Source organism: Xiphophorus couchianus, chromosome 2 (assembly GCF_001444195.1).
Source record: "Xiphophorus couchianus chromosome 2, X_couchianus-1.0, whole genome shotgun sequence".
Taxonomy (NCBI): Eukaryota; Metazoa; Chordata; class Actinopteri; order Cyprinodontiformes; family Poeciliidae; genus Xiphophorus; species Xiphophorus couchianus.
In genome coordinates, this window is record NC_040229.1 from 33,204,942 (window position 1) to 33,218,484 (window position 13,543).

Here is a 13,543-nt window from a genome sequence, read left to right on the forward strand (position 1 = left end):
TCAACATCAGACCTACGTTTTTATTCACAAACCAATGTATGGAAAAAATATTCTTGCCCATAATTTGATAGTTAGAGGACACAGATCTGCCCCACTCCTCCTCACCATGGACTCGGAGTCTGAACAACATGGAGGCAGAGAAACTGAGAGTCATTAGACTGAGGGCAGCCAGACTAGTTTATTTTGCTAAATTATTATATTTAGCGAAACATTATTGCTGAGGGGCACAAGCAGGCTTTCTGACATACAGATTTTAAAAAAATAGATTTTTTTTTTTTTTAACTCAAAAAGGGCACTAAGGGCATCAAGGATAAAAGGGGCAGGGGCTTAAGCCCCCTCCCACTCCCCCTTCTGCACGTGCCTGCACTTTTTTTTTCAATAAGAAAGTCCAACCTTTGAATTGCTACTTTAAAAATAATGGTAATGACAGAGATGGTAACAAATATATAGTAATATAGTCAAATGAATTCAAAGCTATAAAGTTATATTTATTGGATTTCTTTTTTTACAATCTCTGTTCAGATGTATATTCTATGCCTATTTGTGGCTTCATAAATTCTAAGCTAAAAACTGGAATTTTCTCTGAGAGCATAACTCATCTGAGGAAGAAAGCCTTCATTCTCCTCACATTGGGAAATGAGCTTCAATGCGTTTTAACGTTGCGCCCCTCCTGGCCAATCAGGGTGCTGCATCAGTTCCGACACCACCCCCCAGCGGCCGCACAGGCGCACTGAGCGCTCAACTGCCATTTTGTGGCAGAAGCTACTCTGCCAAAGCGGGTGAGGAATTAAAACTAACTGCGAAGAAGCGTGTAGTTTATTCCGAGCTGGTTAAACTTTTTAGCACTGCCTCTCTGCTTCCAGGCGGGACCACCGGGAGGAGAAACACTCAGAAACAGGTAGAGTACCACTACTTTTCTGACAAGGGGGGGAGTTTGCAGGATCTTTAACCGGCCTCTAGGTGTCACGATGGGGCTCTGGATCCTGGCAACTCGTGGAATGGTGTTTGTCTCCCTCTATCGTTTTTAAAAGATCTGTCGAAATATGATAAAACGCCCGTGGATGTTATAAATGTACAGACGATCAAATCTATTCTATGTGTAGTTGTATTTTTCCAGCACGAGAAAGCGGATAATTTGTCGAGTTCATTGAAGAGTTCAGGCCAGGGCGTCCATTTTCTAGCCTCTTTGTCTCGGAGCTGTACAGATCTCCAACGACGTTGAAGCTAGTGTCTTAATTGAAGCTACGGATTTGCCACTGCTGCACAAGGGCTATTTACCTTCTTTATGTATTTCTCCTCTGATCACTTATATTTCACGATCTAAAATACTTAGAATGACCAGACACTGGCTTAGTAATTCTAACGCAGTTACAGATTAAAAACATTAAATCACACTCAAGGATTTTTGACATTATTATTTTGTTTTTGTAACAAGGTCATTTATATGACATATGTTATATATTTAATCTATGTTATCGGCATATAATTCTAGTAAGGGTAAGCATTGACAAGGTGGACAAAGGTTATATCCATTACAAATTGGATTTTAGTTTTTCTTTATCATTGTAGAATTATTCAGTTTAGGGCCCATTGTGTACCTGCCAAATAAACATGTTTAAACAAATAGCTTTAAAGAAATCACAAATTGTGTCTGGAAGAATCTGCTGGTTGGTTCAGAGTAAATTCCTTCAGGTTTAGCCACTAGTTAGTCCAGTTCATAAAAGCGAGGAAAGGGCCGAATCAGACGCTAACTTCGATGTCTTTAGCTGCTGTTAGCTTGTTGTGTTAGCTCAGAGTGAAGGCCCCCCTCGTCCTTCCGAGTCTTAAAATATGCAAGAACTCCCAGTGAGCCAAAGCACTTTAATTTGATCGAACATGTCATTTTAAAAAGAAGCAATGTTGAAGTTACGCCCAGCTTAGCGCGCCTCCCCGACGGCAGCATCCGCTCACGGTCACGGTGAGATCCGAGCGGAGCACGGAATGGCGACGCTCTCCCTGCTGGAGAATCCTCCCACTGTTACTCCGATCGATTGCACAACTTAGCGTTTCCTAAAATCTCCCATCTTCCTGCATCCAGACTTGGACCCCTGGTTGTTTTCTGTCCATGTGTGACGAGCTCTGTCTGCCTCGGTTGCTAACGCACCAGCCGCCCGCTTGTCTCTTATTCTGAGCCCACCTAGAGCCTCATGGCCACAGATCTATGTTACAGCAGAGAGCTCCCTCTACGACTCGGCTCGGAGAGCTACAAAAATACCGCTGTTTAAAAGCACCACTTGGAGGCAACAGCTGTCCCAGCCTGGATCGGGGTCGTTTTGGGCTAAATTTCTACCTGCAATAAAAGCAGCTGTGAAGGCCCACACACCACAACCTGTCCAGCCTGCTGCTCTAAGGCAGCAACCTCACAGATGGCCATGAAGTTTACATAAACTCACATGTTTGTGCAGTTTTAATACTCTATGACTGCTATACGGTCATAGAGTATTAATAGATCCATACTTATTCAAATCAGACAAATATATGCTTTTTGTTCGTGTTCAGAATGAATACTGTGGGTTTTATATATTTTTGTATGGTATTTTTTCAGTGTTCTGAGGTCTGACTTGCAACATGGTTTTCTTTAGCCGTTTGCTTGTTGCCTGTAAGCTTCTACTGTCTATAGAGAATTTAAAGAATGGTTCAGTGTAGAGTAAAGTTATCAGGAGCCTCAGGAAGAAAACCAAACACAGCCTGAAACCCAGATGAGTATTATGACCGCTAATGTAGACAATCAAAGTTTGACTGAATCTGAAAGGCAACTTGCCAACAGGCTGTGGCTGGTGAAGTGCTCTGCACTGTGATCCACTGGTTTACCTTTCTATTACTTCTGTTGATGTTGACTACTCTCACGTGGGCCTGGATAAAGGACATCAACCGACCCCAGACTCTCCTCCCATACACTGAGCATCACCTCCCCACAGGGCTGTGTGCTGAGCCCCTTCCTGTATTGTCTCTACAGTCTGGCCACAACAGCAACTCGTCAAGTTTGCTGACGATGTCACAGTGGTCAGACTCATCTCACAGGGTGATGAGGAAGTCCTGAAGCCGTCCTCATTCTGAACACCAAGAAAACCAAGGAGGTTATCAAGGACTTCAGGAAGCTCCACACCGACCCTCCGCCATGCAGAACCTGCTGACGTACTGGATCACAGTATAGTACAGCAGCTGTTACAGACAGGTGAGGCAGCAGAGGGTCGTAGAGGCAGCTCAGGGGATCATTGACTGTATTCTCTCCTCTGGTGGACATTTCCACATCTCGCTGCCTCACCAGAGCCAAAGTCATCGCTAAGGACAGAACCCATCATGGCTTCAACCTGATCGACCTGCTGCCCTCTGGGAGGCGCTACAGGTGCATCAAAACAAAAACAAACGGACTCAAAAACAGCTTCTTCCCAATTAACTTATATTAATTAAATTATTAATTTCTGACGTTGCACTGTTTTTTTCTAAATTCTGAATATGAAAATCTTTTGCGATGTCATATGAATATATAGTTTCTGTCAGAAATGCACTTCCACTCCTGCAGATTGGTTCATCTTCCTAGGCTGGACATGGTGAACGTTATGCTGATATATGTTATAGCTGATAATGATGCTGCTATTAACAGAAGCAGATCAGGATTCCTGCATCCACTTGCCCCCCTCCCCCTACCCTCCCAGCACAGATAACAATGTTCTTCTTTGGTGTTTTTAGCAACTTGTGTTGCAACCATCTCCAAGTAGTTTTCCTCTCTTCTCTGTGTTTTAGTTGTTGCTAGACATGGATGGCAGCTCAGTAGAAGCTGTGGGGGAGGTGGACGCCCCCCCTAAAGACTTCCCATCCATCCAGGCCGTCCACAGCCAGGAGGCCCTGGTGGTGGATCTCCTCCAGCAGGCAGCAGAGGCCGGGGGCGTGGTGCAGGGACCGGCGGCTGTCATACTGGAGCAAGGTTCTGTCTGAGCTTGTTCTGCCTTGGTTCTACCAGGAGTTTAAACATGGTTGATGTTAGAAGCGACTACCTCTCTGGTGTCTCCAGGTCATGTGGAAGGAATGGTAGCAGCTGCCCAATCCCAGCAGGCGCTGCTGGAAGCTGGGGTCGGGGTGAGCGTGCAACGTGGAGAAGTAGAAATGATGGTCATGGATTCCCTGGATCCCACCCTGATGCAGATGAAGACTGAGGTAGCAGCAGGACAACAAGACATGTCATATCTTTTATCTGATTGTTTTTGTTTGTTTTTTTGACACTGAAAGTATCAAAGAAGCTTCTACAAAAACCCCAATAAAAGTGTTTATTTTTCAGGTGATCGATGCTGCAGTTAGGGGGTCATCAGCCACAGTTGGCGTGGTTGCAGGAGCAGCTCATCAGGCTGCCGTGGCAACAGTGGACCAGACTCAGATCATCACCCTGCAGGTGCCTCTTCACCTTCTGTTCTCTCTTAAAGTGTTCCTTCAGTGTCGGCCGGGGAGGCTCATGTCCCTCTGTCCTGTGCCGGGCTGCAGGTGGTCAACATGGAGGAGCAGGCAGCTCTGGGTCTGGGCGAGCTGCAGCTGGTTCAGGTGCCGGTTTCTGCCGCCGCCGTTGACGCTCTGCAGCAAGGCACATTTGTGGATACCACAGCAATGCCGAAGTCTGGAGACCCTGTCATCTGTCACACACTTCCACTGCCTGAGGGCTTTCAGGTACACACACGCATGCACACAACAAAGGCACTGACGTGGAACTGCAATGGTTAATAATACTCTGCGCAACTTACATCTTCAATATATAACATAGGGCTACACAGTGGTGCAGCTTGATTGGGTCGTTCTGCATGGAGTTTGCATGTTCTCCCTGTTCATGCAAAGTGAATAGGGAGACTGCAGAATCTCTGCAGGTTCTCGGCTTCCACCCACAGTCCAAAACATGACTGTTAGTTTGAGTGGTCTCTCTAAATTCTTCTTAGGTGTGTATGGTTGCTTGTCCTGTCTGTCTCTGTGATGGACTGACAACCTGTCCAGGGTGACCCTGCCTCTCGCCCGTTTCCAGGCGAGAAATGCCCGAGAAACTAGGGAGCCACTAGGCTCCCTAGAAAGCCACTAACAATTGACACACTCCATCCATCCATGATCCACTTTGTCCTTCTTACATCATAAGAAGTGCATCGAAGTACAGACTGCTGATGTTTTTATGGCCAGAAAATGGTCAAAATTCTTAGATTTTACTTAATGTAATAAAAAATGGTGGTAACACTTTATTTGATGGGGTGTGCATAAGACTGACATGACACTGTCATGAAGATGAAGCAGTCTTCATAAATGTTTACGACTGTTCGGTAAATAGTGACACTTTTAATGGAAAGTTCCATTAAATGTTGCATTAAAAGTCCTTTAAAAGTGTCAACTGTGTGTCATTATTTACCAAATGACACTTCATGACAACAGTCATGAACATTCATGAAGACTCCTTAAAAATTTACTTAGTGTAATGTTTTCTAGGTGGTCAAAGTTGGTGCTAATGGGGAGGTGGAGACTGTGGAGCAAGAAGAGGGAGTAGAGGCACATTCTGAAGAGGATGAGGACGATGCAGATGTGGGACAGCAGCTGCTGGAGGAAGGAGAGGAGGCTGCCCAGCCTCCAAACCATCACCAAAACTGGGCTAAAGACCCAGACTATCAGCCTCCATCTGGGGGGATCAAAAAGGCCAAGAAGGTAACAGCGTTCCCATGATAACAGACCAAAAAGTCCCTCTGTCCCTCAACTAAAGCTGCTGCTGTGCAGGGGAAGAAGAGCCGCCTGCGCTACGCTGAAGGAGACAAGGACATGGACGTCAGCGTGTACGACTTTGAAGAGGAGCAGCAGGAGGGCCTTCTGTCTGAGGTCAATGCAGAGAAAGTAGTCGGCAACATGAAGCCTCCAAAGCCCACAAAGATCAAGAAGAAAGGTACCTGACAGGAAAGCTAATGTTTCCTCATTCTTTCATTTTTGTTACTGATGTCAAAGGAATGGTCCTTTAATGCCCTTTCATTGCTCTCTTCCAGCAGGGCCTCTACAGCACAGCTCTAGTAGCTTTCAGCTGGTTTAGAAGTGGAACTTGACTTAATTTTCAAATATACTAGTGTTATTATTTCAAACATTAACAGTTTATAAAGGGCTTTACAGCTAATAGACAACTTGTTGTTCAGAGTTGAAAGCTGTGGGAAGATGGTGTCCCTGAAAGGGGTGTGTGTGTGTGTGTTTTAGGGGTGAAGAAGACTTTCCAGTGCGAGCTGTGCAGCTACACATGTCCTCGTCGCTCCAACCTTGACCGGCACATGAAGAGCCACACCGATGAGAGACCCCACAAATGTCACCTCTGTGGAAGAGCCTTCAGGACGGTGACGCTGCTGAGAAATCATCTCAACACACATACAGGTTATAAACACGCTCCAGAAATGGATTTAGCTATTGTTGTTTTTTTGCCTGTCCAACAGTTGGATGAAGCGGTCCAGTCAAAGCCTCGCCTGCCTGAGCCCGCCCTGCTCCACCAGCCAGCACATACTCCACTGCCTGCTGCTAGCATCACCAGCTCAACCTGGCTCAGCTATCACTCCTTCACTGGAAGGAAACAATAGCAGTCATTGCTTCTTTAAAAAAAATCCAATTGGATTAATATCTCAGTGTTAAAGTGTTTTAATATTCAAACAGAAAACATTTGATGCTTCCATGGAAACAGCCTCAGACAGTGACCACACTGAGACATAGGGAGAGTCCATCCTTGACTGGCCACCAGTCACCATACAAATATTGCTGCTGTTTATTAAATGCTCAATTTTAATCAACAACTAAAACTAAGTCTAACATCTATTTTTAACATGTAAGAAAATCCTTAAAAAACTACTAGAGATGCCTAGACAGAAGCAAGACAAACTGGGAATTTAGTTCAGCTTAAGGCACTTTACAAAAAATACAATTTCTGTCTAATCATACATCCATTCCAACTAATCATAGTTATCAAACTATAGATCAAGTTCAGTTCATTATTCAAATTAGTTTAAAAAGTTTTCTGTCTAAGGAAACCCAGCAGATTGCAGCCAGTCATTGACTTTCAACATTCTCTCCTCCTGGACCAGCATGTAGTGACAGTGGAGAGGAAAAGTTCCCCTTTAACCAGAAGAGACCTCCAGCAGAACAGAACCAGAACCTGGCTCAGTACCAGCGGCTGTCTGCCACCATCGACTGGGAGTTTGAGGAGACGGAGCAAAGACACAAAAAAGAAAGAAAGAACTGATTCAGGATTAGTTTGTCAGTTAAAGAAAAATAAAATGTTAACAGCAGAAGACACTCAAACACAGCAGAATTAGTAATAATTATGTGCTAAACCAGCTAGAATTACAAAGTTTTTCCTATTTCTGCCACCTAGTGGTAGCAGCTAGACATTACAGTCAAGAGGATATAAAGCTGATATGATCAGAAATCATCATGAAAAAAAACTCATCATGTTGATGAGTATTTCAGATATTTAGTTTTATTTAGTGACACAGGAAGCAGAGAGGAACAGGAAGTTTTGTTGTCCTCCTCCTCTTCCAAACAGACATTTTCCTTCAGATTTAGCTCCCGTTGCTATTAGCAACATGTTTCTTGCCCCTGCTGAAAAAAGTGATCAAGCTCCTTGATTAACTTTGTTATGGGAAGTTTTCAACATTGAATGTCTGATTGAATGTGTTGTTTCAGACCATGGCAGGATGGAGCTGCTAGTCATTCTGGGACCATTTTTTTTGCTTTCTTTTTTTTCTTTCTTATTTCAATTTGATTGACGTCTTTTTCTAATAGTATTTGTTTGAGTGTTGGCTGTTTTTGTTTATATTCATGACAGTAGATGAATTTGAGTGCAGGTGCCTCTAACGGGTGATGATCATGTCTGAGTGGAGGTTTAACACTCACATGTTCTCCGCATGTTGATGCAGGGACTCGACCACACAAGTGCACAGACTGCGACATGGCCTTCGTCACCAGTGGAGAACTGGTGCGTCATCGTCGCTACAAACACACACACGAGAAGCCATTCAAATGCTCCATGTGTGACTACGCCAGTGTGGAGGTAGGACCAGCTAATGTCTACTGGACATTATAGGGAGGGAAACAAATACACACTGTGTGTGTGTATGTTTTCTAGGTGAGCAAACTGAAGCGGCACATTCGCTCCCATACTGGGGAACGTCCCTTCCAGTGCAGTCTGTGCAGCTACGCCAGCAGAGACACATACAAGCTGAAGAGACACATGAGGACACACTCAGGTAAATCTGACTCACACATCAAGACGATGGAGGAGGAAGGGGTTTTAGTCACTGTCATTGTACAGCATAGTTTTCTGTCTTTATTTCTAATAATAAAGAAATATTTAGTCTAATGAAGAATGTTAGAAAGTTCTCCCTAGTTTATTATGTGAACCAATTGCAGTACTTGATCTGTGCTGAGCTCCATTAGGTGACAGTACTGAAGAGTGAACCTGCTGCTTGTCGTTGTCAGGAGAAAAACCTTATGAGTGCTACATCTGCCACGCCCGATTCACCCAGAGCGGAACCATGAAGATGCACATCCTGCAGAAACACACAGAGAATGTGGCCAAGTTCCACTGTCCACACTGCGACACTGTCATCGCACGCAAGAGTGACCTGGGTAAGAACGGCCAACCTGAGGGAGCCAGACCAGCTTCTCTTCCCGGGGCTCACTCTGTCTGTCTGTCTGTCTGTCTGCCTGCATGCAGGGGTTCATCTGCGGAAGCAGCACTCGTTTATTGAGACCGGGAAGAAGTGTCGCTATTGTGATGCTGTTTTCCATGAGCGCTACGCTCTAATCCAGCATCAAAAGTCCCACAAGAATGAGAAGAGGTTCAAGTGTGACCTGTGTGACTACTGCTGCCGTCAGGTTGGTCTGCTCTGCTGCTCGCTGTTCAGAGGAAAACCCAGGGAATGATCAGCAGGTAGCTGCTGGCTTGTTTCCAGGTTGGAAGCTGGAGCAAAACAAAGTCACTATGTGTTATTTTCATTTAGTTTCAGTTTCCTGTAGATTTTTACTTTTTGCTACATTTAGTCTCATCCTTTAGAAGCATTCCTGTTTTTTTTTTACCAGAAATCCTTAATAAGATCTTAAATCAGGGATGTTTGGCTCCAGGTGTGCTGTAGCCTTTACATGTTTGCTTGTATGTATTTTCTTACATGTGTAGTGTGTTTCCTGCTGAACATGTAAGATTTTAGCAACTTAAATTATTAGTCAAGATAATTCTCTTAACAGTACTTATTACATTCCGGAGTTGGAGCTAATAATTATTTAGTTGTCAGGAAATCAGTCTAACTGTAGCATCTTTTGTTCTGAATTTATTAAGATGCCTATGTTGTTACACAAACTCCCACAAATTAAAATAATTCTTCAAATGTAAGTTTGATGCTTAAAATTTCTAAAACATGGATAACCAAAGTTTTAGTCATGAGACAGTCGTATGTGGAGAATACTTTTTATGGACTAATAATGTGAAGTGTAACTCACCCCCAAGTCAATGTTTTTTGTTGATTAAGTGTTTAAATTTTGGGTTCTATCTTTATGTTTCTATGTGAATTTCGACATTTTTGTGTAAATTTGTGTAGGTCAATAATATTTTGTCTAAAACCGTCTCAGTGCTGCCCCCTTTGGTCAAACAATGCCTACGATGTTTGACCAAAAACATGGAAGCTGCAGCTTCTATATTAGTCAGAGTTATTTATGTTTTATATATTTATGCTTTTGTCAGCCTTTGACCTCCATATTGTGAGTCTGATGACTCAGATTAGGCCACGCCCCCTTTGAATGCCAGCCGGCTCCCTGTAAAGCTGTGATGTGTAACTGTGCTGCTGCGGTTTCAGGAGCGCCATATGGTCATGCACCGACGGACCCACACAGGAGAGAAGCCGTTCGCGTGCAGCCAGTGTGAAAAGACCTTCAGGCAGAAGCAGCTGCTGGACATGCACTTCAAACGCTACCACGACCCCAACTTTGTTCCCACAGCTTTTGTTTGCCCCAAGTGTAGCAAGACGTTCACCCGCAGGGTGAGACTGCTCCTCCTCATCCTCTCCTGCTGACTGACTGAAGATAAAGAACAACCTGGTCAAATGTTCTCTTCTTCTGTAGAATACCATGGCTCGTCATTCTGAGAACTGTAACGGGGAGGTGGAGGAGTTTGAGAACGGCGCTGCCACTCCAAAGAAAGGCAGGAGAGGAAGGAAGAGGAAGATGAGGAGCAGGAGGGATGAGGATGATAGCGGTGAGTCATTTTCAAAGGTGCATGTAAGTAGCAGCAGGATGCTGTGTTCACCTCTCTGATTCCTATATGTCTTCAGAAGACGACATCCCCGAACAAGACGAGGGTGAAGAGGAGGGTGAGGAAGAAGCAGCACTGCTGCAGGAGGAGGAAGACCTGGAGGGCATGGAGCTGGATCAGGCTCCTGCTGTTATCCCAGTTGTGGCCCCAGATGAGCCTCCAGTGAAGAGGAAACGAGGCCGACCCCCCAAGAACCCCAAACCTCAAACCCCCAGCAGAGCTGGGACTGCTTCTTCTGGTGAGCAACACACACTGAAACGACCGGATGAAAAAACTTAGAATGATGTCAGCAACATGGAGACAGTAGGACTGGGCTATATAATTGGCCACCGATCATAATCAGCCAATTTTTGTGAAAAAGTATATGATTGATGATCTCTGATCATTGTCTTTTGTTGCTGATCACAAAGACTGATCACCTGTATCTCAGACTTGGCAGCCTGCAGAAGTCAGTAGCCAAACTCTGCCAAGTGCTTGTTTTTTAAATGTCACTTTAAATTTGTTGTGTTGACGCATTTTGACTTGCTTATTCTTCCATCGCAAGACGCAAACTTCCCCATTCACTCTCAGAGCGATAAAATTCCACATGACATGGCTTAGAATTTGCTGCGCAGAAAGAATTGCTTATTATTTGCTTACTGCCCCTAGCACTAGATTCAGCCGGTTTTCTGGGGGAAATTATGCTTCTTCTGGCCCGTGTGACTGCATGTCTTAATACTCACTCTCTGTGTGTGTGTGTGTGTGTGTGTGTGTGTTTCAGTGGCTGCCATGATTCAGGTGGAGGACGAGCTGACGGGTGCAGTAGAGAACATCATAGTGAAGAAGGAGGGGGGCGACGCAGCGACTTCTGTGAAGCAGGGAGCGGACCTGGCAGTGGAAGGAGGGGTGGGTGGTGGTGAGGGGGTGGAGGAGGTGGAGCTGACTGTGAACCAGGAAACAACAGCAGCTACTGCTGCTAATGGAGATCTCACACCAGAGATGATCCTCAGCATGATGGACCGCTGAGCAGCAGAGGATGGAGGCTCCACCCTGTGCTCCACCTGCAACCCTCCAGCTCCACCCTGGTCCAGGCTGAGCTGCTCTCTGACCGTTAAGACTTTTCTCCACTGAATGAATCTGCATGTTTTGCTACTTCATCCCACTCATAGCCACATCCTGTCTGCCTGTGCCCACACACATTTCACTTCATGTGCACACACAATCCCCCTGTGTGTGTGCACCCACATCCGAAAACATCAAGTAACAGAATTAGAGTTTTCAGTTGCACTGGCTGTTTCTCCAGCATGTCATTAACAACTGACTCTTTTTGAGGGCCGCCATCTAAAGAGCAGAACCTTCCGAACCAGGAGCCATGGTACGGTTCTCTGTGCTGCTCTGACTTCTCTTTCAGGGTGCGGTGTAACATAGCAACACTTTTCCAGTCATTCAAACAGTTTTTGTCTGAAACCAAGAGTTTGTCATTTCTTATCCTTTCCTTCGCTGTGGTCTTTAGTGTCTCCATGGCCGGTGGCTCATTGCAGCTGTTGGTCTGTTAGTTTGGTCCATTTCATTTACTTAGAGACAAACGAGGCTGGGGAACCTGGAATAGACTGCTTCTTTATCCCCCATGTTTAGCTCTCCTCGTACCTGTGTCCACTGCAGCAGTGGACACAGGTACTATACACCTGTAAGCAGTGTGTGTGTCAGCTTACACCCTGCTGACACACACGCCACTCCTTAGAGCTACTTGAACCACAATGTTCACTGCTGCCTCACAGGTGGGGACAGTGCACCGGTTGGTGAAGCATTTACTCCAAATTGGAGGAAAAAAAGAAAAGAGAAAATGATTTAAGGCCAGAAAGTTTCAGAAATCATTGGAACAAACTTCTCCCAAAAGGTTTTCTTCTTCTTCAGAAGCGTGTTCCTCGCCGCCATCATTCAGAGTCCTGATGTTCCCCGGCGGACTGTGATGTCACGCTGTGTGAAGTTGATGTTTTCCCTGATTGAAGCGATCCATCATGTTAGGAAGGTTCTTCCTCTGCTCTGCTCTGCAGTGTGAAGAACCCACTGGGCCTGATCAACCAGTACCAGCATGGTGGTGTTTGTGAACATTCCATGTGTTTTTAGGTGGTGAGGTTTTCTAACTTCTAACTTTTCAGTCTCACTTTCTGCTCTCCTGCCATCAGTCATCACACAGACCAGCTGACTTGGACCCAGACCTGGACCCGAAACTGGATCCAAACCCAGACCTGGACATAAAACTGGACCCAGACACGTCTGCTGGCTTCCATGTACATAAATGTTTTAAACCTTCTTGGAAGAAAGCCTTTCCTTTCTGATTTTGATAATGTTTTAAAAAGCAACTGGACTTTGTTTCCTGATTCAGTAAATGTGGTTCTGGTGCTCTGACTGGATCCTGGTGGTCACTTGTGATTTCCAGCCAAAGATCAGCCCAAACTAAACCAGATAAGCCACTTTGTCATTTCCTGTGTGTTATTTTATTGCTTTACACTTTTTATTTTCTAGTTGCCACTTTACTGTTTCTCCTTTCATTTGGTTATTCCTCCATCTGTAAAACAGTGTCCGGACCTGTTTAGGCGGTGAAGCCCTGTTTGAGTTTTCCTGTTTTCCACAGGTTCTGTTTGCCATGAGCTGTTTCCTGATTGGTCAGCTGTCCTGTGGTGAGATGAAGCCTGATTGGATGTGTTTGCATGTCAGCTTCATGCAAATCAAAAATCTCGGATGATAGGCTTCCATAATGTCAGCATCTGCTGTATCTCCAGGAATGTTAGTTGTATGAATCGCTCCAGATATCTGTCCTGTCCTGCAGCTGTTCAGTTCCAGCTACGTCTGGTACCTGTTTGCTCCCAGCTTTTCTGCTGTAATCTGAGATCTGCTCCTATAAAATGAAAGCTAATCTGCTGTGTTGCTGTTGGACACAGCTCTGATTTATTTGATCATGTCCTTGGCAGAGAATCTGCCTGGTCTAAGTCCAACAGAACCAGAAATGTTGACCATGCTATTTCTTTAGTTACCACTCTGTACAGATAATACTGAACAATAAAATCACTATAGTGGACCTTTGGCTGCTGCACACTTCTGTCCCATCATGCATTTGTTTGGATTCATGTCATATTTATTTATTTAGAACTTAAAGAAGCAAAGTTATATTTAGCACTGACTAAATGAAATCAGAAGCAAACCAGCACAGTGGTTGGGAGAAGGGCTCCCTCTGTTGTC

General features: G+C 44.8%; 1 protein-coding gene across 3 annotated transcripts; it reads left to right on the forward strand.

Annotated features, from left to right (window-relative positions):
• Positions 1–631: 631 nt before the first annotated feature.
• Positions 632–13,383, forward strand: ctcf (CCCTC-binding factor (zinc finger protein)). 3 transcript variants are annotated; one of them, XM_028037382.1, is made up of 16 exons: positions 632–898; positions 3,784–3,964; positions 4,052–4,194; positions 4,316–4,426; positions 4,516–4,695; positions 5,491–5,703; positions 5,773–5,935; positions 6,235–6,405; positions 7,938–8,071; positions 8,147–8,267; positions 8,500–8,649; positions 8,738–8,898; positions 9,870–10,052; positions 10,135–10,267; positions 10,344–10,562; positions 11,085–13,383. In XM_028037382.1, exons 1-16 carry the CDS (start codon positions 647–649, stop codon positions 11,327–11,329), a joined length of 2,760 nt encoding a protein of 919 aa, XP_027893183.1. In that variant the 5' UTR covers positions 632–646; the 3' UTR covers positions 11,330–13,383. The 3 variants fall into 3 exon arrangements, with proteins under 3 accessions (XP_027893183.1, XP_027893191.1, XP_027893195.1); XM_028037390.1 differs by having other exon boundaries at positions 10,347–10,562; XM_028037394.1 differs by lacking the exon at positions 632–898 and adding an exon at positions 958–1,046 and having other exon boundaries at positions 11,085–11,329.
• Positions 13,384–13,543: the final 160 nt, after the last annotated feature.

Excerpts from the sequence above, each read along its gene's own strand:
- ctcf (XM_028037382.1), top strand. The coding sequence starts at position 647 with ATGCGTTTTAACGTTGCGCCCCTCCTGGCCAATCAGGGTGCTGCATCA. Across the intron at positions 8,072-8,146 it reads GTGACTACGCCAGTGTGGAG|GTGAGCAAACTGAAGCGGCA; the intron begins GTAGGACCAGCT and ends TATGTTTTCTAG. Across the intron at positions 10,053-10,134 it reads GCAAGACGTTCACCCGCAGG|AATACCATGGCTCGTCATTC; the intron begins GTGAGACTGCTC and ends CTTCTTCTGTAG.